General features: G+C 40.6%; 2 protein-coding genes across 2 annotated transcripts; one reads left to right on the forward strand and one right to left on the reverse strand.

The window, feature by feature from the left end:
* Positions 1-294: 294 nt before the first annotated feature.
* On the reverse strand, positions 295-5,147 carry LOC120059205 (PRA1 family protein 3-like). Its single transcript, XM_039008074.1, has 3 exons — positions 4,929-5,147; positions 3,989-4,206; positions 295-1,432 (listed from the first exon to the last, which is right to left on the reverse strand). The coding sequence occupies exons 1-3, from the start codon at positions 5,105-5,107 to the stop codon at positions 1,254-1,256; spliced, it is 576 nt and encodes a 191-aa protein (XP_038864002.1). The 5' UTR covers positions 5,108-5,147; the 3' UTR covers positions 295-1,253.
* A 286-nt stretch (positions 5,148-5,433) lies between these two features.
* LOC120058867 (NEDD8-activating enzyme E1 catalytic subunit-like) lies at positions 5,434-24,079 on the forward strand. Its single transcript, XM_039007607.1, has 17 exons — positions 5,434-5,566; positions 5,659-5,697; positions 12,543-12,654; positions 12,750-12,830; positions 16,295-16,377; positions 16,543-16,623; positions 16,763-16,806; positions 18,303-18,367; positions 18,919-19,074; positions 19,258-19,360; positions 22,302-22,415; positions 22,637-22,690; positions 22,780-22,819; positions 22,918-22,999; positions 23,177-23,277; positions 23,417-23,535; positions 23,628-24,079. The coding sequence occupies exons 1-17, from the start codon at positions 5,547-5,549 to the stop codon at positions 23,714-23,716; spliced, it is 1,383 nt and encodes a 460-aa protein (XP_038863535.1). The 5' UTR covers positions 5,434-5,546; the 3' UTR covers positions 23,717-24,079.
* Positions 24,080-24,286: the final 207 nt, after the last annotated feature.

Consider the following 24,286-nt stretch of genomic DNA (forward strand, 5'->3'; position numbering starts at 1 on the left):
AAGTTTGCTGAAAATAAACACAGTTGACAGTTAGAGGACGTTTCTTTTTTTGCTGAGGTTATATATAAAACACAGGAAATCATGTTTTTGACTGCACTGGGCCTTTCATTCTGGGATCTGTATAGCGTCTTAAAATCTATTTAATCGTTTTATATGAATTACCAATGGTGATCCCTGGAATTGGATCAATTGGATTGGCATTTTTAATATGACAAAAAAATATCTCCAAACATCTGGAAAATACAATCAGAACCCCTATTTTCAACTACACAACAAAAATACACCAAACATTCATAATGTGTGTAATATTTAATAGTACAGAGGTAACATTCTTGCACTAATCATTTTTCCATCAATACTTCGGTGCCTTACCCTGTCCTTTTTGTAATGCAAACATTTGTTTTCTGCATGCTTTATGCTGAATACACAAGTACAGAAGATTTAGTGATACATGGAAGCACAACTTTAAAATATACAACATGACTACTTCAATTAATAAAGCTGCATTTGCCATTCATTTTCCCATATTGCATAACTATGATCTGATAATGTTCATCTCAAGCCCAACCCACAGGGTCTGAAGTAACAAGAGGGACATTATTGCTACTTGTCAATAAGCAGTCACTGGTCCAGTGAACATAAGGGGGAGCCCAGCGACACCAGTTCAGCTTAAGAGGAAATACAGCGATGGTTATTCTTCTGAGGCAGCAAATAAATTGGTTCTGATTGATTAAATGCTTTGATATCTTTAAAAAAAGATCATTCAAAATGCTACGCTACTGAACACAATTGGTTTAACATGCAATAGTTATTGCATTCTGGCATGCAGCTTTTTTTGTTGTTGACATTGTACACGCACGCTCAAAAGTCAAATGTGCCTGGATACATATTGCAATTACATAATGACATGTGCATTGTGTGTTTATTTGAATGGACACACAATATACACAGGAACGCTCATGCCTCATTTCATTGTGCCAAGTGCCTTCCCCCCAACATCTGATCCATACACGACAGTACAAATCTTTCTGAAATGCTCCAAAGAAAATCAGGGACTGTGTGACACAAAATGTACAAAGGTGTTTCAATATAACAAAACAAATGGAGTGAGAATGATAAATAGGGGGAATGCGACACCACTGACATTATATGGGGTACAAATCAACACACTTGATTTTGGTGTTAAAGGAAAAAGCAAACCATGTTGAATTTAATCAGAATGAGGGTGCGGGTGCCATTTTGGCTCTCTCCCCTCAATCCTTGTTTAGCTTTGACTCCAGGAAGTCCTGGATCTTGTTGATCTTCTCCTCCTGTTGGTCTAGCAGATCCAGGATGATGCCCATCGGGGACTTTTTCATGCCCACTCCCTCCATCTTATTCTCCAGTCTGTTCTTCATGTTGCGCAGCCTCAGAGACGCATGAACCAGGATCACTATAGGGAAGAAAGGCAGGATTAGTTTCCTACCCGTTCAGGATGTGCTATCCTCAATGGAGATTCCCATGGTAGCATGTTCCCATTTTGTCAGCTGGAAACATGTTGTAAAAGTGCACACGTGTGCCTTACTCTTACGCAGCTTCAACTGAGAAGGATAATTATTTTCTAGGTATGTTATTATGAAATACAATTGACTAACGGGTTAAGGAGAGGCATCTTTACTTCCATCGTCAGAGATGCTGACTGCATGATGTAAGCCAGTAAATGTAGGGGAGTCTATAGTACAGACAGTACATAGCAACCACGTCGGCAGCCACAGGACAGCCCTCTTGGGATAGCCTGTGTCACATACTGACTGCCTCCTGTTTTTCCACCACAATGTTACAGTTGTTGCCTGTACTTTTCTCAGAACCACCAATTGCCCTAAACATTGTGTTCTGTACTGTGTATTTCAGACTGTAGCAGTTTGTCTAGGCCAGCATTTCACAACTCCAGTCTACTCCAACACCATACACTTTTGTTGTAGTTCCGGACAAACTCACCTGAATCAACTTAACGAGGGCTTGATGATTAGTTGATAAGTTGAATAAGGTGTGCTCGTCCAGGGCTACAATTAAAATATGTACTGTTTGGGGTACTCGAGGACTGGAATTAGGAAATACTGGTCTAGGCTATTTCTTTTCAAAACAGTGGCACATGCATTCTCCATATTGAACCCATAAAATCAGTGAGAGTAGTTAAATAAAGGTTAAATAAAAAAATCTGTTTGCTCCATCTTCTGAGACTCATCCCCCATGTTTGCACCTACCCCATTCATAGACGCTAACTGCTTTAGCATCTATTGACGATAGTATCTGCTGACCAGGGAACTTATGTTAAGAGCCCAGACTCTTGCTCTAAACATTAACACGCATCTCTTGTGTTGCGGCACGGTTTTGGAAACATAAGAAATGTATATTTCATATCAGCGAGAAAAGATTTAACAAAAAAAGGTTAAATTACTACACACCTTTATTGGGTTAGGGTTCCCACATGGCCATATTTCCATGTTACAGCACTTGTTTATGGAAAACAGACGGAAGATGGAGTGGACCATACTGCTTTAACAAAGTTTCAGTCGACAGTAACTGTGTATTTTGCATTTGTGAAATAATTTTTATGTGATATGAAAGTAGAGGTATTTATGTTTCTTGGCAATACTTTCTTTGCTGTCGAGTCTGAAAAAAGATCTTAGAAATGTCTGTTTACAGTAGGGATGGGTGTTTAATGTTTGATTATTCGAGTACTCATGATTTTTTGGGGAGTATATTTTTAGAACACAAGGCCCACTATGGGGATTTTTTTTTGCGCATTTATCTATACTGCACAAAAATATAAATGCAACAATATAAAAGATTTTACTGAGTTACAGTTCATATAAGGAAATCAGTCAATTGAAATCAATTCATAAGGTCCTCATCTATGGATTTCACAACTGGGAATACAGATATGCATCTGTTCGTCACAAATACCTTTAAATAAAAAAAAGAGGTAGGGGCGTGGATCTGGTGTGACCACCATTTGCCTCATGCAGCGCGACACATTTCCTTCTCATAGAGGTGATCAGGCTGTTGATTGTGGACTGTGGAATGTTGTCCCACTCCTTTTCAATGGCTGTGCGAAGTTGCTGAATATTGACGGGAACTGGAACACACTATTGTACACTTGGATCCAGAGCATCCCAAACATGCTCAATGGTTGACATATCTGATGAGTATGCTTGTTGCATTCATATTTTTGCCCAGTGTATATTAAATCCATGTTTTGTATGAGATATGCCTCTTGCATGTGTGTAGATGGTGGGTGTGTTGCATAGAAATGAATAGTTCCTGGAAAGATGCTGGGAAGTGCTAGATGTGCAGCAGCTAAGATGGTGAGGAACAAAACATGGATTTCATATTTTTGAGGGGGCTCCGTTGATTTTTGCAGAACCACCTGCAACTGGAAACTGACATTTCTAAGATACTTCTTACACCAAATCGAAAATGAAGAAAGTATCGTCAAGGACAGGTTAGTTGAAAAATCTATGGTGGCAGTTTGTATAGGGCGTTCCTGTAACAGGATTACACCCTGATGAAGACAGCTTGGCTGTCGAAACGTTGGATATTACATTTTTGCATCTGAGCTCCTAGAGTGTGCGGCTCTCCTTTATTTTCAAGTTTTCTACTCCGCTAGCCAGCACCTCGCCTAAATAGGTGTGCGTTTCTTTTTCTTCTAGCTTTCCTGTAACAGCCAGTAATGGACACCAAAAATCTTTGGTTATATCACATTATCTTGCGCACAATATGTAGCTAGTTTGCACCAGATTCCAATGGAGTTACCATTGCAAAAGGCCTGGAAGCTAGGACAAATCTACATGCTAGTTACTGTGTGCATACTTGTGCATTGTGTGACTATCAGGATTCTGACCCTATGGGCTGAATTCCCAGACACAGATAAAGCCTAGTCTTGTACAAAGACCTTAATCTGTGTCCAAAAAGCTGGCCCTATGAGTGTAGAATGTTTGAGACTCACACAACAAGGGAAAAGTAATTCCGAAAATGAAGACCATCACTCCACCACACAGCGACAGCAGGAAGTAGCTCGTTCCCATGACAGCGATGACAAACAGAGTGGGGTTCTTCTTCTTGAAGTTCTTGATGAAATTCTTGTTCTCTCCTGCCCACACCGAGCCCATGAAGACCAGAGAGACCACCGCTCCGCCCAGAAACATGCCAAGAGGGTTCAGAAACCTACACAACAGAAGGGAAACACAGATTCCACACCTCTAAATCCACTCAAACGCTATACATGGCAATGCAAAATAACAATTGGGGCTCTAAAACACAAAACATGTAATGATGAGCACAACCTGGTGGCTGGAATAAGATCAACACCTTTACATTATTTATGTATTTTTATCTGAGCCATTTTCTAAAGTAATATCATAACTTTCAAGCTACTGTAGCTGCAATTTAGGAATTAGGATGCATACAAAGCTGTTCCTCAGGTATCTTATCAATTGTATTAATAGCATACTTTGACATGGATCAGTGTGTGGCTGAGATAAGGACCCAACAGCTGGGACAACTTGCAGCATCCATGTGGTGTCATTGTCAGGTCGACTCAAGAGACTATTACTATGTTCATCATGACTCCCATGATTCAAAGAAATGTCACACACAGTTGCTGGCAGCTGATTCAGGAAGTGGTGTAATGACATTTGTTTTTAGCAGGCCAACTACAGTAGCTAATGCCAGACTCCATTCCAATTCCATGACATGACTGGATCTCTTATTTTGTCGTTGCAGTAATATGAAAATGTATATAGGGACTGCGCATTGCTATGAATAAATGCCCACGACTGGCGCGTGGATCGGAATGCAGGCTAATCAAAGAAACGAGTTATATATCTAGCTAGCTATAGCAGCTGGGTGGATAATGCTAGGAAGCTCGCGCTGTCATGCTGACTTACCCCACGATCAGGAAAACCACTATGGCCACGGCGAAATAATTGGTCTGATAGTATAACAAGTTGCTGATCACCCTGTTGTTCCATTTAGCTAAATCTCCGAAGTCGGGTTTTGCAAATCGATCAGCTCCTGGGAAGAAGTCATCCCATGGTCTAAGTGGTGCAAGCTCCATACTCGCCATCTCTGAGTTTCACTGCGCGAGTATTTTGACTGATCAGCTGATCAAATCAGTTCTCGTTCTTAGCAGTTCAGCTTCTCGCGAGAGTAAGACAAGCGCAGTAATGTTGATGTGAATCAAAATTACGTTGTGCTTCACCCTATTTTTTATACAGTCTATGGCTTCACCTTATGCCGCGTTTAAAACAAATGGGAAGTCAGAAATCTCCGACTTCCGAGTACTAACGAACTCGGAAAAAACGAAATATCGTTTTGAACGGTCATCCAACTCGGAATCTCGAGCATCTTTCTATAGCTCCGACCTGAATATCACTGACGTGATGATTTGACCTCGTTTTTCCTGAGTTCTCAGTTGTCTTGAAAGCACCATTATAACTCAGTGTGCAAAATTTGATTTTTATGAATATACAGTACAGGCACTGGGGACATGGCAGCGTGAAAGTATGGCGGATGCTGAAGAGCCGTAAGTAACGTTACCAAAATAGATATTGTAGCTGACAGAAATATGCTGCTTTAAAACAAGCATTGAACCTTCTTTTATTCTCTCATTTTTAGGGAGAAGAAAAGAAGGAAAATAGAGGAGCTGACTGAGAAGTTAGTGACGAAATGCTTGAAACTGTCAGCAGTAGTTTTGAGTTGAGTTGCACAACTAGTTAGCTAGCATGGAGTGTGTTAATTCATTCATTCAACAATTTCAGTTTTGGAAATTGGCCCAATTCAAGTAGTTAGCTAGTTTACTATAACGATCATGCAAATATTAGCTAGGAATAATAGGCCTAGTCAAAGTGTACCAAATCTAACCTCGGCCAGAGGCTCTAGCTCTGCAATATCAAAGAAGACCAGTTAGTTATGGTAACGTTAGCTAGCCCTTGATCATGACGCTCAGTTCAACACCGATGAAAATCGGGTAACAAATAACGTTAGGTAACTTATCTAGTTTACCAGCCTGGAGCATTACACATAAGAGTAAACATTAGACTAAGGCGTATTCTGTATGCGGTAGTTTTGTTAAGAGGTCGACGCTCGGTCTGAACATTAACACGCATCGCTTGTGGTACGATTTTGGAAGCATAATGACCTTATCTTTCATATCAGTGAGAAATCATTTTCAGAAAACACAAGGTTAAATTGATAAACACATGGCCATATCTCCATGTTACAGCGCTTGTTTACATTTATAAAATAGTCTGGCAGGATATTGACGTTTATGAGATGTAGTGGAGGATAAACGACGTTTACGCACCTTTTTAATTTAGTTAATTATCGTTTACACACTTATTATTGCGTTCCCAGCGTTGGTCAACACTCAGAAGGCTTCTTGATCTGAGTTCTAATCGCACCTACATTTATGCTTATGGGGGGTGATACATGCCAGAATTAAGCCTCATGAAGCTACTGATACCTCTCACCAAGTCACCTAACGTCTTCCTAGAGCCATAAAATAACGCCATGAATTAACATGGACTGTCAATGGAGACAAGTTTGTTTCTAAGGCGTCAAACTGCCGACGCGATCACGACACGTACACGTCATGTGGACGTAGTGTTCACGTAGCGTAACGTGTCACTGACAGGTCATGTGTCAGTTTGCGTGTAAGTTTATTATGAATGATTTTACCCCCAACAACTTAAAAACGTCTACATGTGTTACGTGTTAGTTTAAGTCTCTGTTTAGTATAGCAATTTCATTTGTCGATTTAGCTAAAATAGGCCTATCACCTCAATGCAAAACGTATTAGGCTAGTTGATATTGCAGCCACCATTACTGTGTAGATATGCCTATTTCTCGCATCAATACAAACATAAGGGCTTCTTGGTAGCCTAGTGGTTAGAGCGTTGGGCCAGTAACCGAAAGGTTGCTAGGTCAAATCCCAAAGCTGACAAGATAAACTTTTTTTTGTCGTTTTGCCCTAGCAAGGCAGTTGCTGTTCCCCGGGCGACGAATACGTGGATCTTCGATTAAGTCAGCCCCCCGCACCTATCTGATTCAGAGGGTTTGGGTTAAATGCGGAAGACACATTTCATTTGAATGAATTCAGTTGTACAACTGACTAGGTATCCCCCTTTTCTTTGTTTGGGGTAGTCTAGGTCCCTATTGGCGCATTCAAAACAATTCTGAAGTCTGCAATCTCTGACTTCCGACTTCAGTGCGTTCAAGACAACTGGGAACTCTGGGGGGAAAAAACGAACCCAGACTGGAATTTTTGTTTTGAACAGTCATCCAACTCGGAATCTCTGGCATCTTTCTTTGACCTGAAAATCACTGATGTCATGATTTGACCTTGTTTTCCCCCCACTTCCCAGTTTACCGGATTAACAGACACAATCACTGTCACCATGCAATCCTTCGTCTATACATTTCTGTAGTGATGTCTTATGGTTAAAAGCAGGGTTCGAGTTGAGGGGCTATGTGAGGATATAGGCCTTGTTATAGACTTGCAAAAAGCATATGCTACCACTTGTTTGCTTAGCCATAGGAAAAGCAACAGTCCAGATTTTATAAAGCGATCTAGGCTATAACAATAATAAACTACACGATTATTTCCGCAGTCTACTAGCCTATCGAAGGTCTTGCGCAGCCTAAACATCCCAGGAAAATGTGGTTGGTTTATTAAATGCTCTACAATGTAGAGCTATGCCTAATGCAAAATACCAAAAAGTTTGAATTGGTATGGATCTATGCATAGACCAAACAGCTTAACAGAGGCCCTAGGACCATGCCTCATGACTACCTGGCCTGATGTCTCCTTGCTGTCCCCAGTCCACCTGGTCGTGCTGCTGCTCCAGTTTCAACTGTTCTGCCTGCGGCTATAGAACCCTGACCTGTTCACCGGACGTGCTACCTGTCCCAGACCTGCTGTTTTCAACTCTCTTAGAGACAGCAGGAGCGGTAGAGATACTCTGAATGATTGGCTATGAAAAGCCAACTGACATTTAATCCTGAGGTGCTGACCTGTTGCACCCTCTACAACCACTGTGATTATTATTATTTGACCCTGTTGGTCATCTATGAACATTTGAACATCTTGGCCATGTTCTGTTATAATCTCCATCTGGCTCAGCCAGATGAGGACTGGCCACCCCTCATAGCCTGGTTCCTCTCTAGGTTTCTTCCTAGATTCTGGCCATTTCTAGGGTGTTTTTCCAAGCCACTGTGCATCTACACCTGCATTGCTTGCTGTTTGGGATTTTAGGCTGGGTTTCTGTACAGCTGATGTGAGAAGGGCTTTATAAATACATTTGATTGAACAGATAACATTTATTATTCAGGAGAATCCCATTGAATCAGGCTATTCATTTCAGTGCAGGTGCGTTCTTACGCATATCCTTAGACTAAACGGAACCTGATGAAGCCTGAACATTTAAGCTGTTAGTCATTGATTTAGCCCACAATTACCTACGGATTTGATACACATGAAGACCTATATTTAATCTGGAATTGACAAACAAAAGCCTGACTAGGATCCTGACTTTCCCCCACGTCATATTACCAATTAGGGTAAATGTATTCCTATTAATTTGCATAGGCTAACCTTTGCGATTTAATGTTATTTACCATCTTCTGCTTTTTATGAATAAATAGGCATCAGGGTAAACATAATATCATTTCAATGCCCCCCCACACACACATTAATGTTACTTACCTTACAGATCACAAAGTGAACTAATTTCCTCTCCATTAATATGCAAATACATTTGATTCATACACTGGCTTGTCTGGCTGGCATGTTTTCATTTTAAACAGGCATTCCCTTACCTACACTGAAATAATTTTAGTCCTCAATTATGATTTTAAAAAGTCATAGCTCATTAGTACACCCTTGTGGTTGAATATATATATATATATATTGTATGTCTTATGATACAATTAATAATGTTGAACTAACAAATACCATCAAGGGATGTGTTACAATTTACAATAACAAACACCTTGTGAAACAGCTGTGAAAACCAATTTGGCAATATTTTAGATTTAAATACATAACCATTGATATTCTTTTGGTATATGTGTGTCAATTTTTTCAGATTTATTGTACACTCACATGGCAATCATAGACTGAAATACAGAATTCTGGTGTCTGGAATAGAGAGGAGGTGGGTCTTGTGTGGATGGGAGGTTCTGCAAAGTCCAGGCGCTGCTGCCCTCTTTGTTCTGAGTGTTTGCAGTGCTAGTGTTTTTAGCTAATCTGTGTATCTCACATTATGTGCCCAGTATGATAGTTGTCTTGCTCTTTCTTAGCAGATAATGACAACTTGACAATAACAGTAGCTGTAGATGATGTAATGAAAAGTTGGAGGGTGGTTGGTAATGGATGACATCAGGTGGATCCATGTCTGGGTGTTAGGCAGAACCCCTAGGTCCTGGAGAACAGGAGCACAGTAAAGGGAACGGGGTAGGAGACAGACGTAAATAAGCAAACACACAGGTTAAATGATTATCAGGTAGGGAAAAATACAGTTATTAAATTATTTAATTTAAATGTTTGATTAGACATGGATTAATGTTAATGGAAGACAGAAAATAAAGGATACCTATCTAATGTTTGATGTCAGTGGGGTTGGTAAGGGATGGTCCTTGGGAAAGGTAGAGGTGAGTTGTGAGAGAAACTCCAGGGTGGTGTCATGACCACTGGAGTCATACACCTTAGCAGTACCTACCTGGAAGTGGCGGTTACTTAACGTGACCCAGTGGTTAGCCTTGAGATTGACTATTTGGAGAAACCCCTGGGCCAGTGTTGGTACTGCTGACAGCATGGCGATGCCATCCACCATGAGGCAGCAAATGCAAATAGTTATCTGAGATTTTTTATATTCCCCTTAACGGATGTTGACCCCAGCTAGGAGCGAAAGAGCACCAAGCTTTCCCGGGTCTCGCCTTCCTTTCGTCCTTCTTCCAAGCCAAGTCATTCGCCTAGATGTCGAAGTACTTTGTCCCCTTGATTCTTCTCAGGTGGCTCCCCTTTTTCTCATGCGCTCTGTCCATGTTCAGTCTCGCCTTTACTGATAATGGAAATAAATGCAATTATATTTAATATTATTACATATACATATCTTATATATCGCTTGGAAGGCCAGAAAATAAATGAACAGCAGACAATTTTTACCTGGTCAAAAACCTCCACATCCTTCTCAGTCCGTGCCTGAAGGGGGTCTTTGAAGGAGTTCTAATCTGGTTCGACAACTTCCCCCACATCAGGTGGAGTATCAGTGACCTCAAAGTGCGTTATACAAAAACAGCAAAAGATAAATACTAAGTCAATCAAAAAAGTATACTGCAGTATATGCAATAATGTTATATACAATTGTATTGTTTACATCAGTTAACTGCTGCAGCTCCCCTCCATATAGCAGGTGATAGAGTGAATATTCTGGAGGCCTGGACACTGCTGTGTTGTGTGCAAAGATAATTACCTTCAGATTGTCTCAACGTCAACAGTGAAGAGGTGACTCCAGGATGCTGGCCTTCTAGGCAGTCTCTCTGTCCAGTGTCTGTGTTCTTTTGCCCATCTTAATCTTTTATTTTTATTGGCCAGTCTGAAATATGGCTTTTTCTTTGTAACTCTGCCTAGAAAGCCAGCATCCTGGGGTCACCTCTTCACTGTTGATCTTGAGACTGGTGTTTTGCAAGTACTATTTAATGAAGCTGCCAGTTGAGGACTTGTGAGGTGTCTGTTTCTCAAACTAGACGCTCTAATGTACTTGTCCTCTTGCTCAGTTGTGCACCTGGGCCTCCCACTCCTCTTTCTATTTTGGTTAGAGACAGTTTGTGCTGTTCTGTGAAGGGAGTAGTACAGTGTTGTGACAGATCTTCAGTTTCTTGGCAATTTCTTGCATGGAATAGCCTTCATTTCTCAGAACAAGAATAGCCTGAAGAAAGTTATTTCAGAAGAAAGTTATTTGTTTCTGGCAATTTTGTGCCTGTAATCGAACCTACAAATGCTGATGCTCCAGATACTCAACTAGTCTAAAGAAGGCCAGTTTTATTGCTTCTTTAATCAGCACAACATTTTCAGCTGTGCTAACATAATTGAAAAAGGGTTTTCTAATGATCAATTAGCCTTTTTATAATGATAAACTTGGATTAGCGAACACAACGTGCCATTGGAACTGAATAGCACCTATGAACTCCTGAAAGCCGTGGACACAACTCTTATTGGTTGTCTGATGTGGAACTGGTAACAACACAGTCTGTGATTGGCTAACAACATTTAGATCTGTTTACAGCGAGATAAGATATTATACCATGCCATGAGTTGTTGAGGGAAAGACAGAATATCTATAGAGTGGGCATCATCATTTCTAGGCCATTAGCGATAACAGGAAATACACAAGCCGTAGGCTACACTATAGTTCAAGGTGGCTATGTCGGAATATCTGCTTGCACGGGGAAAATTGTACATTTTCTAACATTTATGGTTGAGATTTAATTAATATAAATATAAACTATGCACATTATGACTTTCATTAACACGCGATGCAGATGTCTCACAGACGTTAGTAAGGCGTTGGTATCATGTCAGGTGGTACGGTTGCCTAGGCTTATATATGTCCCTTATCACCCCCCATAAATGCTCGTTATGTTCACCTGCTCCCTCAGATTACCTGGTTAGCAGCGCTTTCATTCACCACTCTGTCCAATGGGAAACTCCGCCCATAACAGGCTGAGACGTGAAATTAACTACCTCAGCCCAGACTTAAAGTGGCAAGTGTCAGAGAAACCGCAGGAATTTTTTTGAAATCCCTCGACTCCTTCCGTGTCAAAAGACATCCCCCCCAAACAAACCCCCTGACTCTCTGGGAATGATTACACAGTTGTTAGAGTCGCTGATATTTCAGTCTGACGTCTAGCAAGCTCAAAGTACTTAAGTCCTTGAATTTGACTTGCCACTGTTTGTATGAAACCTGAATATTTTTGCTTATGGAAATATATTTCACAGCAGTTTAGATGGTATAATGATTCTCTACACTATACTTGCTTTGTTTGTCACACAAACTGAAACTATTAGAATTTTAGCAACCAGGAAATGGCGGAGCGAATTCTGCTTAGTACACCTTTTAAAACAGCGTCGGGATTGTAGTTCACATGAGCCAGTCGTGGGAGACGCTAACCGCTGATAACTGTAGTAGGGGTAATGCAGAATGCCACCTAGAGTTTTGGAGAGCTATTATGGTAGCCAGCTAGTTTCCATTAGCTAGTTAGCAGCAGCAACATCTGCTGCCAATGATGAAATCTGCAGCCTGAATTTTCACATATGATAATCGAAAAATTGATTAGGTACTAGCTAGCTAGTTATACTAGGGAAATCATCATGATGTTAATGTACAGACCTATGTCTACCTAGCTAGCTATCTCATTTTGACTCATCAAACTTGTGGTAAAGGTTTGAATGATTTCTGATTGATATGTGCAGAAGAGCACCGTGTGTTCTCTGTGTGCAGAATGGCTGTAGATGGAGACAGTAGAGACTGGGATGGCCGATGGAACCATGTGAAGAAGTTCCTCGAGAGACCCGGCCCATTCACTCATCCTGACTTTGAGCCAAGCATTGAGGTAAGGAAGGAATAACAAATAGATAACTAATAACATATCCTTTATTTAGGGGATAGAGATAATCATTCACCAAACCAACTCTTTTATGTTCTCAGTCCCTTGGGTTCTTATTGGAGACATGCAAGATCCTGGTCATTGGAGCTGGAGGACTTGGGTGTGAGCTGCTCAAAAATCTGGTATGAGAGTTTATGTCCAGCATCCAGGTGCAAATGCATGCAAGCCTTTTGTTTCTTTGTCTGTTTCTGCACATCAATATCTTAAAGTGGAACTGATAGCGTTTGAACTACTTTGCATATGACATTCCCAGTTTATGCTTCAAAACCAACTTTATAAGAAGTTTTAAAAATAGGTTATATTTTAATCAAAATTCCATGACTTATAATAAGGCATTGTTGTCAGAATACAGTTGAAGTCGGAAGTTTACATACACCTTCTCCAAATACATTTAAACAGAGCTTCATGGTTGAGATGGTGTTCTTCGGCTTGCAAGACTCCCCCTTTTTCCTCCAAACATAACGATGGTCTTTATGGGCAAAACAGTTATTTTTGTTTCATCAGACCAGAGGACATTTCTCCAAAAAGTACGATATTTGTCCCCATGTGCAGTTGCAAACCGTAGTCTGGCTTTTTTTATGGCGGTTTTGGAGCAGTGGCTTCTTCCTTGCTGAGCGGCCTTTCAGGTTATTTCGATATAGGACTCGTTTTACTGTGGATATAGATACTTTTCTACATGTTCCCTCCAGCATCTTCACAAGGTCCTTTGCTGTTGTTCTGGGATTGATTTGCACTTTTCACACCAAAGTACGTTCATCTCTAGGAGACAGAACGCGTCTCCTTCCTGAGCGGTATGATGGCTGCGTGGTCCCATGGTGTTTATACTTGCATACTATTGTTTGTACAGAGGAATGTGGTACCTTCATGCATTTAGAAATTGCTCCCAGGGATGAACCAGACTTGTGGAGGTCTACACATTTTTTTCTGAGGTCTTTGCTGACTTCTTTTGATTTTCCCATGATGTCAAGCAAAGAGGCACTGAGTACACTTCCAATTGACTCAAATGATGTCAATTAGCCTATCAGAAGCTTCTTGGAATTTTCCAAGCTGTTTAAAGGCACAGTCAACTTAGTGTATGTAAACTTCTGACCCAATGGAATTGTGATACAGTGAAATAATCTGTCTGTAAACAATTGTTGGAAAAATTACTTGCACAAAGTAGATGTCCTAACCGGCTTGCCAAAACTATAGTTTGTTAACAAGAAATTTGTGTAGTGGTTGAAAAATGAGTTTTAATGACTCCAACCTAAGTGTATGTAAACTTCCGACTTCAACTGTATATGGAAGGAGTTCAATGCATTATTAATATAATTCACCAATACATTTCTTGGTAGTCCAAAAAATATTGCTATCAGGTTGTAAATCACAGATGGTCTGGCCCATTTTTTGCTGCCTCCACCCATGCACTGTTTCAGTTTAAATGGCTCAATATTTTGACCAAAAATGGACGACTGTAACTAAGGCATGGAATGTCAATACAATCAAACTATCAAGGGCAATGATCAAAAGTCAGTCATAACGTGGCCAATTGGCTAGCGCACGTGTCAAACACAAGCGAATATAAGAGTCAAATTGAATCATCTACTTTATGAAATTACAGCCTGATGCGCTTGCTTGTTTACAGCGCGTAGCGGATGGGAATGTTTACAGACAGACATGCCTAGCTAGGCTACTAAAATGTTGCAGTCTGGCTTTGGTTTTTAAGGCTTGATAGTGAGTACGTTTACATGTACACTAGTAATTTGATATTAAACTGATTGTGGCAGAAGGCAGAGTATGGCATTAGTAAACACCTAACTCTGCTTACCTTAATCAGTGTAAAGTCATAATCGAAGTAAGTATACGCCGATTAACACCTGGTTTTCTAAGCAATCTTTCTAATTACTAAAACATGTAAACAGCATAATCGGCGTTCCAGCGTTGTATTTGATTTGCGCATGTGCCAGCACCGGGTAGCGTAATCCTCAATCTTATGCACCAGTGAAGTGCTGCATAGTTTTTACATACAAATCAGAATTATTTGCGAATTTCTGTATGCATCAAAAGTTCCATCAGTAGCCTGATATCAGATGTGTCCATGTAAACAGGATTATTAGGGAAATCATTATTCTTGTAAAGCATGTCAACTTTTTAAACAAACTATGAAATTGCCGTGAATATCCACAATAATCGCAGTAGGCTAGGTTGGCTACTGACTACAATACATTTGTATGTCACCATACAGCAATGCTGTATTCAACTGCACCCGTGATCCATGCAGTGCAAAAAAATGAAAAACATGTTTTAAGTTTAAATGTTACAATTTATTGCTACGTTTTTGTTATTCGGCGTTAAGTACTTTTTTGATTAGGGTCGCAGCATATTATGCATAGCAGCAAAGGCTGTACAAATATGATTTATATTTTTTGGTTTTAATATGTAACAATTCTATATGCAGTATTCTATGTTCATAAGTGGACATTTTATAAAGGGACATTTTTTTCTGATAAAACAGTGGCCAGTTTGCGTCCCAGTTTCACGTTTGTAAAAACAAGTAGGCTATATCTGGCCCGCAAATTCGTAGTTTTTTTTCAATATGGCCCGTGCACTGATTGAGTTTGACACCCTTGGGCTAGCGTATTTATTTAGCAAGCTAAAAACACAGAGCCTAACGTTAGTTAGCTAGCTGCTAGGAGGATATCATGTCATTGGACGAGTGTGTGAGTGACCGACTTTTTCCCCTGCTCGTTTTTCGGTGGCTACAGCTAGAGATGCATCGGTCATTTGGTTAGCTAGCAAGAAATGGGAATTGCTTTGCTAGCTCGCTATGCTGAACTTGAACGACTGTTATCCACAGTTAGTATATCTCTTAGTTGTGATCAAATGTATTTGGCATTGATCACATGGGCGGGTAGGCAGGGAAGTTCCTATTTAGTTTTCAAAACATGGGTTGTGACAAGCATGCATTAGCAGGTAAGCTGCAGAAGGACGAGCAGGCTACTATTCCCCATCGTTTATCAGTGCAATTTTGACGGCAAAATAGCTGAGAAAGTTTGAGTGTTTATCTAATATTCCTTCGTTAGATTTTAGCTCCTCTCGCTCTGGCTAGCATTCGTTGTTGATGTGCATAGGCAACTGAGGGAAAGAGTCTACCTTTTCATGGTTGTTTGATCAATAGGACTGCCAAGTTCTCAAATGTTAGAGGACTCCTGTGGTATTTGTGGATTTTTGGCGAATGCTTTCTAATGATCTACTGCCTGTTAAAACACAGTCCAGTTCAAAGTGAATAATGGCAGGCCCATGTGGCAAATGGCTTATTTGCAAATAGACCGATGATTTTATTAGGTTTTATTGACTGCAGTGTCTATTAATTGTCCAAAAGCACGGCGGCTTTCCCACTCTATATTGCTATTGAATTCTCACATGTCCCTTACTATACGTCATTCCCAAACATTCTATGCATTTATGAAAATAATCATATCTAATTGCTCGCTTGTCAGAAAATGTAAAAGGCCTCATATTATTCCTGGGGGTGTATATGAATAAAATGTCATGTTGCTAAAATGCTGTAAGTTCCACTTTAATGTTTGGTTTTGCCCTGTTCTAGGTCCTGTCAGGTTTTAGTCACATTCATGTTGTTGACATGGATACCATTGATATCTCCAATCTCAACAGGCAGTTCCTTTTCAGGTTTGGCTTGCCATTTTCCCACCTTCTCCTATGTCCATTAGTCTATTACTTTATGATGAATATCAACCTTAGTGTGTTCACGGTTGATAGAAAGAATCTACTGAATGAAAAAGAGTCTTAAGAGTTTACTGTTAAACACACATCTCATCTGTATACCCTGTTTAGGACCAAAGATGTTGGACGGCCAAAAGCAGATGTGGCTGCTGACTTTATCAATGGTCGCGTCCCTGGATGTCAAGTCGTCCCGTATCCTTTGCAACTGACGTGGTGAATACCGGTATGTAGGATTACCCCATACAAATGATTGCATTACTAAGCTTGAGCATGTGAACATTTGTAGAAGTATCTTCTATCATTTATTTTTCTTAAATAGTATCCTGCTCAGACATTTCAACAAAATCCAAGACTTTGATGAATCTTTCTACAGACGTAAGTACAAACTTTGTGTACATTATGGAGTTTTCTAAAATCTTTTGTACCTACGGTGAATTCGGAAAGTATTCAGACCCCTTTACTTTTTCCACATTTTGTTACGTTACAGCCCTATTCTAAAATTGATAAAATAAATATTTTTCCTCAATCTACACACAATACTCCATAATGACAAAGCGAAAACTGTTTTTTTAGAAATTTTTGCAAAATTAATAAACGGAAATACCTTATTTACATAAGTATTCAGACCCTTTGCTGAGACTCGAAATTGAGCTCAGCTACATCCTGTTTCCATTGATCATCCTTGAGATGTAGATGTTTCTACAACTTGATTGGAGTACAACTGTGGTAAATTCAATTGATTGGACATGATTTGAAAAGGCACACACCTGTCTATGTAAGGTCCCGCACTTGACATTGCATGTCAGAGCAAAAACCAAGCCATCAGGTCGAAGTAATTGTCTGTAGTGCTCCGAGATAGGATTGTGTCAAGGCACAGATCTGGGGAAGGACACAAACATTTCTGCAGGATTGAAGGTCCCAAAGAACACAGTGCATTCATTCTTAAATGGAAGAAGTTTGGAACCACCAAGACTTGTCCTAGAGCTGGCTGCCTGGCCAAACTGAGCAATTGGGGGAGAAGGGCCTTGGTCAGGGAGGTGACCAAGAACCCGATGGTCACTCTGAAGGAGCTCCAGAGTTCCTCTGTGGAGATGGGATAATCTTCCAGAAGGACAACCATCTCTGCAGCACTCCACCAATCAGGCCTTTTCTGGTATAGTAGCCAGACGGATGCCACTCCTCAGTAAAAGGCACATGACAGCCCGCTTGGAGTTTTTTCAAAAGGCAACTAAAGACTCTCAGACCAAGAGAAACAAGATTCTCTGGTCTGATGAAACCAAAACCTTTTCCAGAGCCCTCAGGACCTCTGACTGGGGCGAAGGTTTACCTTCCAACAGGACAATGATACTAAGCACACAGCCAAGTCAACGCAGGAGTTGCTTCGGGACAAGTCTCTAAATGTTCTTGAGTGGACCAGCCAGAGCCCGGACTTCGATCGAACATCTCCGGAGAGACCTGAAATTGGCTGTACAGCGACGCTCCCCATCCAACATGACAGAGCTTGAGAGGATCTGCAGAGAAGAATGGGAGAAACTCCTCAAATACAGGTGTGCCAAGCTTGTAACATCATACCCAAGAAGACTTGAGGCTGTAATCGCTGCCAAAGGTACTGAGTAATGGGTCTGAATACTTATGTAAATGTAATATTTTAGCTTTTTATTTGGAATAACTAAAAAACAAAAAAATGACTAAAAAACAGTTTTTGCTTTGTCATTATGCAGTATTGTGTGTAGATTGAGGAAAAAAACAAACCATTTATTCAATTTTAGAATAAGGTTGTAACATAACAAAATGTGGAAAAAGTCAAGGGGTCTGAATGCTTTCTGAATGGAACAATGGCTCTGACACACATTTTCTTCTCTTATTTGTAGAATTCCATATTATTGTTTGTGGATTAGATTCCATCATCGCCAGGCGTTGGATGAATGGCATGCTGGTATGTCTTAATATAAACGATATGCTATTTGGACTGTGTGTATATGTCAGGGTTTTTTCTGGATTTAAAAGGGGTTTAGGGGGTGGCATGGCAGGTGGCGTGGCAGGGAGCGTGGCAATGGGCACGGTCGGCACAGCTGGATTTGAGACATTTTTAGAGGCCCCCAACTTTGCGGTGTAGAGAAATGTTGGAATATATAAGCACATTTCCTGCATTTCTGCAAATTTCTCCATGAAGCTGAGAGAAATAGTTTGTTTTAATGCAAATTTTCTGCAATTCTACACATTTTGCTGACTGTCTAGCTTTTATTTTGGTGATAACAGAATATATATACTGTAGGTCCATTTATCTTTTAGACCTGATTTATATCTGGTTTTAGTCATTTAAGTTCACACTGAAAGTGTTTTTCCATCCAGATTTTAATATATTAATTTAAAAAACTGTTTGGATTTAGGCCTCCCGAAAAAAACACACCGCCCAAGGATTTCAATGGCAGAAAAATCCCTGTATGTAAAACGTCAGTTCTAACTAACTAAAGACCCCATTTACAGATATCTCTCCTGAGCTACGAGGATGGTGTTCTGGACCCCAGTTCCATCATCCCCCTCATTGACGGTGGGACGGAGGGTTTCAAAGGCAATGCTCGGGTCATTCTGCCTGGCATGACCGCATGCATCGACTGCACCCTGGAACTCTACCCACCACAGGTGCTCCAAGCTCTCTCAGACCTGCCAATTTTTTTGTGTACTACTTCAGTAGCCCACTTCTATGTTAAGTTGGACAGTGATTTGTGTTCTGCAGCCATTTTGTGTTATCAGTGACAACTTGTGTGTGTGTTAAATTGTATGTGTGTTGTATAGCATAATTTGATGTATTCTTTTGGTCCATAGATTCATTTCCCCATGTGCACCATTGCGTCTATGCCGCGGTTGCCAGAGCACTGCGTTGAATATGTCAGAATGCTACAGTGGCCCAAAGACAAGCCTTTTGGAGGTACAACCATGAATAACACTACTCTATTCATTGTCACATCACCTCTTGATTGTATCGCCCGTCATAATACCTCCATAACACTATCATAAAGATTGACATAGTCATAATACATCCACAGCTGTTATAATAGGTAGTAATAATATCTTTTTTCTTTTTGCCCCTTTTTTCACCCCAATTTCGTGGTATCCAATTGGTAGTTACAGTCTTGTCTCATCGCTGCAACTCCCATACGGACTCGGGGAGAGGCGAAGGCTGAGAGCCGTGCCTCCTCCGAAACACAACCCAGCCTCTTGACACAATGCCCAATTAACCCGGAAGCCAGCCGCACCAATGTGTTGGAGGAAACACCATACACCTGGCGACTGTGTCAGCGTGCACTGCGCCTGACCCGCCACAGGAGTCGCTACTGCACGATGGGACAAGGACATCCCTCCCGGCCAAACACTCCCCTAACCCGGACGATGCTGGGCCAATTGTGCGCCGCCCCATGGGTCTCCCGGTCACGGCCGGCTGCAACGGTCATGGCCGGCTGGACTCGTACCCAGAATCTGTAGTGGCACAGCTAGCACTGGCACAGCTAGCCTTAGACCACCGCGCCACTCGGGTTTGCAATACAGCATTGTTTTTTGGCTGTTTCTGACCTTGCTGATTGCTCTAAGAAAGAGCAGAAACAGCCAGGAAACCTTTAAAAAAAATTAAAAAATAAGGGAGTAGATCAGCTTTAATATGGCAGATATTTTGTTGCTTCTACCAACGTAATTATCTGCATAATTTCCATTCCCACATATATACTGAACAAAAATATAAAAGCAACATGTAAAGTGTTGGTCCCACGTTTCATGAGCTGAAATAAAATATCCCAGAAATGTTCCATATGCACAAAAAGCTTATTTCTCTCAAATTTTGTGCACAAATTTGTTTACATCCCTGTTAGTGAGCATTTCTCCTTTGCCAAGATAATATCTCAAGAAGCTGATTAAACAGCATGATCATTACACAGGTGTACCTTGTGCTGGGGACAATAAAAGTCCACTCTAAAATGTTCAGTTTTGTCACACGACACAATGCCACATGTCTCAAGTTTTGAGTGAGTGCGCAATTGGCATGCTGACTGCAGGAATGTCCACCAGAGCTGTTGCCAGAGGATTTCTTGCTCATTTCTCACAACCCCTGACCACGTGTAACCATTCCATGACCTCATCTGGCTTCTTCACTTCTTCTTCTTCTTTCCTTCTGTAATAATGGCTGGTCCTGGCTCCCTAGTGGGTGGGCATGGCTCCCAAGTGGGTGGGCCTATGCCCCCTTAGGCCCTTAACCATAGATTAGGTCCTAATTCATGTGTTTTAATTGACTGATTTCCTTATATGAACTGTAACTCAGTGAAATCGTTAATTGTTGCGTTTAAGTAATAAGGCACAAGGGGGTGTGGTATATGGCCAATATACCACGGCTAAGCTCTGTTCATGTGCGCAACGCAGAGTGCCTGGATACAGCCCTTAGCCGGGGTATGTTGGCCATATACCACAAACACCTGAGGTGCCTTATTGCTATTATAAACTGGTTACCAACGTAATTAGAGCAGTAAAAATACATGTTTTGTGGTATATGACGTGGTATATGACTGATACGGCTGTCAGCGAATCAGCATTCAGGGCTCAAATTACCCAGTTTATAATTATATTTTGTGTGTGTGTGTGTACACACACATACGTACATACATACATACATACATAGGTGTGTGTACATACATACATGCATACATACCCGTAAAACATCAGTCTCAACGGCAACAGTGAAGAGGCAACTCCGCGATTCTGGCCTTCTAGGCAGAGTTGCAAAAAAAAGATTAAGATGGGCAAAAGAACACAGACACTGGACAGAGGAACTCTGCCTAGAAGGCCAGCATCCCGGAGTCTTCTCTTCACTGTTGACGCTGAGACTGGTGTTCTGAGGGTACTATTTAATGAAGCTGCCAGTTGAGGACTTGTGAGGCGTCTGTTTCTCAAACTAGACACTCTAATGTACTGTCCTCTTGCTCAGTTGTGCACTAGGGCCTCCCACTACTCTTTCTATTCTGGTTAGAGCCAGTTTGTACTGTTCTGTGAAGGGAGAACAAGTATAGACTGAAGAGTTTCAGAAGAAAGTTCTTTGTTTCTGTCCATTTCTAGCCTGTAATCAAACTCACAAATGCTGATGCTCCAGATACTCAACTAGTCTAAAGAATGCCATTTTTTTTTAAATTCCTTTAATCAGGACAACAGTTTTCAGCTGTGCTAACATGGTTGCAAAAGGGGTTTCTAATGATCAATTAGCCTTTTTAAAGTGATGGTTGGAACTTGGATTAGCTAACAACGTGCCACTGGAACACAGGAGTGATGGTTGCTGATAATGGGCCTCTGTACGCCTATGTAGATATTCCATTAAAAAACAGCCGTTTCCAGCTACAATAGTCATTTACAACATTAACAATGTCTACACTATTTCTGATCAATTTGATGTTATTTAAATGGACAATTTTTTTGTTGCTTTTCTTTCAAAAACAAGGACATTTCTAAGTGACCCCAAACTTTTGTGTGTGTATATATCTATAACCCTACCTCATTGGAGTAAACTAAATAAATATATTTTTGTTCTTTGTTATTTTCCCGTAAACCTACCACCCTCCCCTAATTAGAGTAAATTAATGGACAACAATACAGCTTATACATGCTATGTACATTTGCTGGACAGTATGTTTTACATTAGTTATCTTTTTGTTTGTTTTTAGTCCCAGCCTTCAGCTACTCTCAACCTCACCCACCCCTCCCCAAACTGTGGTATTGCACAATGTGCCTTTTGGTGGTAATAATTCCTTAATAACACTATCATAAAGATCAACATAATACCCATTTATAACAGATAATGGCAGCTAATGACAGTCCGGCTCTTGTCTGTCTCTCAGATGGTGTTGGTTTGGATGGGGATAACCCTGAGCACATCCAGTGGGTGTTCCAGAGGGCCCAGGAGAGAGCTGTTGACTACAGCATCACAGGAGTCACATACAGACTCACACAAGGTGAGGAGAACCATACTGTAACACCCTGTCCTGGAGATAGCTTTCAGCCATACATACTGTATAGTACACACCATTTGCTGTCAATTCCATTTTCAATTAGAATTTAAAAATGTTTTTTTATTGAAGTTGTATTGACACCAACTCCCCCGCTTACAAGTATTGGTTGCTGAAATCTGTGAACAGTGGAGTTAAAGATTTCTTTTGACATGGCTTTGCCTCAGGTGTCGTGAAAAGGATCATCCCTGCTGTGGCGTCAACTAATGCTGTAATAGCTGGTAGGAAACCCTTAATGACTGTCATTGGGTTTTATCTTGAAGAATCCTAAAGTAAAGTGTAACATTCACCTTTTTGTGTTGCTTTGTAGCTGCCTGCTCCACTGAAGTTTTTAAAATAGCTCAAGGTTAGTACTATGACTCATCCCTTTTTCACATGATGGACTCACTGGAGAGTAGGTCAATTCCATACTAGGTATCATTCATATTACCTTTCTCTGACTTTGCAGCACTTCTATTCCACTGAATAATTATCTGGTATTTAATATTGTGGACGGACTGTACACCTACACCTTTGAGGCAGAGCGAAAGGTTAGTAATGTTTTCGATGTACCCAGATGAGTGTCCTTAATGGATATATATTTGCCCATTTTTTTATTTAGGAGATCTGTATTAATGTTACTGACGATGCTATTGACACACAAGGCTATAAGGGTATGGCGTGCTTTCAGGCTACTTGTGCCTTCATGCTCTTGTTTGGTCCGACAGGAGAACTGCTCAGATGGTAGCCAGGTGCCCCAGGATCTACAGTTCCCACCCTCTGCCAAGCTACAGGAGGTCCTGGAGTACTTGACAGAGAATTCCTCCCTGTGAGTACATCTCCTAGTAACCAGATCGACTGATATTGATGTCTGCCATGTCTTCACACAGAAGAGGCTGTTTTTTATGGTTACTGAAGTGTAAATGTGAAGTTGTCATTGTTAACTTTAAAAAGTTATTGTTTTCCAGACAAATGAAATCCCCAGCCATCACAGCAACCCTGGACGGGAAAAATAAGACACTGTATTTACAGACTATAGCTTCAATTGAAGAAAGAACTAGACCAAACCTTTGCAAAACCTTGAAAGGTAAGATGCGTGCATTGCATGTGTGTGGTAGATCATATAAAGCTATGTGTTTATTTCAGCCATCTTGTAAATGTAATGTTGTGTTGTTGCAGAACTGGGATTGTCTGATGGACAGGAACTAGCAGTGGCGGATGTCACCACACCTCAGACTGTCCTCTTCAAGTTGAAACTCACCTCTTAAAGGGCTAGTGCAGTCATAAATGTGATTTTCTTATGTTTTATCTATATTTCCACACTATGAGGTTGGAATAATTCTGTGAAATTGTGAAAATTATGATAATACCCTTTTAGTGTAAGCGTTGTTTGAAAAGAACGCCTGAAATTTCAGGTAATTTTGCATGGGTGTAGTTTTAGCCTGCCTGGCGACATTACCGGGCGGTGTTAATAGACCAATAACAGAGTTCCAAACCTCTGCTAATAACATCTAGTTTCCAGGTTACATATCCCTCCCATTAAGCTTCTCCAATTAGGTGCCTCACTCAGACCACTCCCAGACAGTCCTAACGAAATTATTGCTTGAGAAATTGCTTTTTGCTAAGAAGCTATTTTTGTGTCTTTTTTACCATTGTTTTCAATTAAAATCACAGTAAGGTACTTAATTGTTACCCAGAAATAATTTGATATTGAGATAATAACGACTGCATTGGAACTTTTTTTAAATGCAGAATCTGTCGACATTTGACAACCTTTGGGGAGAAAGTAGCAAGTGATACAGCGTGGCATGGTTTTAATATATTTTAGTCTGATAATG

Source organism: Salvelinus namaycush, chromosome 14 (assembly GCF_016432855.1).
Source record: "Salvelinus namaycush isolate Seneca chromosome 14, SaNama_1.0, whole genome shotgun sequence".
NCBI classification, from domain to species: Eukaryota; Metazoa; Chordata; class Actinopteri; order Salmoniformes; family Salmonidae; genus Salvelinus; species Salvelinus namaycush.

Bases quoted from the DNA above. Each gene is read 5' to 3' on its own strand.
- LOC120059205 (XM_039008074.1), bottom strand. From the start codon at position 5,107: ATGGCGAGTATGGAGCTTGCACCACTTAGACCATGGGATGACTTCTTC. The intron at 4,207-4,928 runs GTAAGTCAGCAT...TCTGTTGTGTAG, and splicing joins GTGGTTTTCCTGATCGTGGG to GTTTCTGAACCCTCTTGGCA. The intron at 1,433-3,988 runs GTGAGTCTCAAA...TCTTCCCTATAG, and splicing joins AATTACTTTTCCCTTGTTGT to TGATCCTGGTTCATGCGTCT.
- LOC120058867 (XM_039007607.1), top strand. From the start codon at position 5,547: ATGGCGGATGCTGAAGAGCC. The intron at 16,807-18,302 runs GTAAGTACAAAC...TCTTATTTGTAG, and splicing joins TGATGAATCTTTCTACAGAC to AATTCCATATTATTGTTTGT. The intron at 19,361-22,301 runs GTACAACCATGA...TCTGTCTCTCAG, and splicing joins CAAAGACAAGCCTTTTGGAG to ATGGTGTTGGTTTGGATGGG.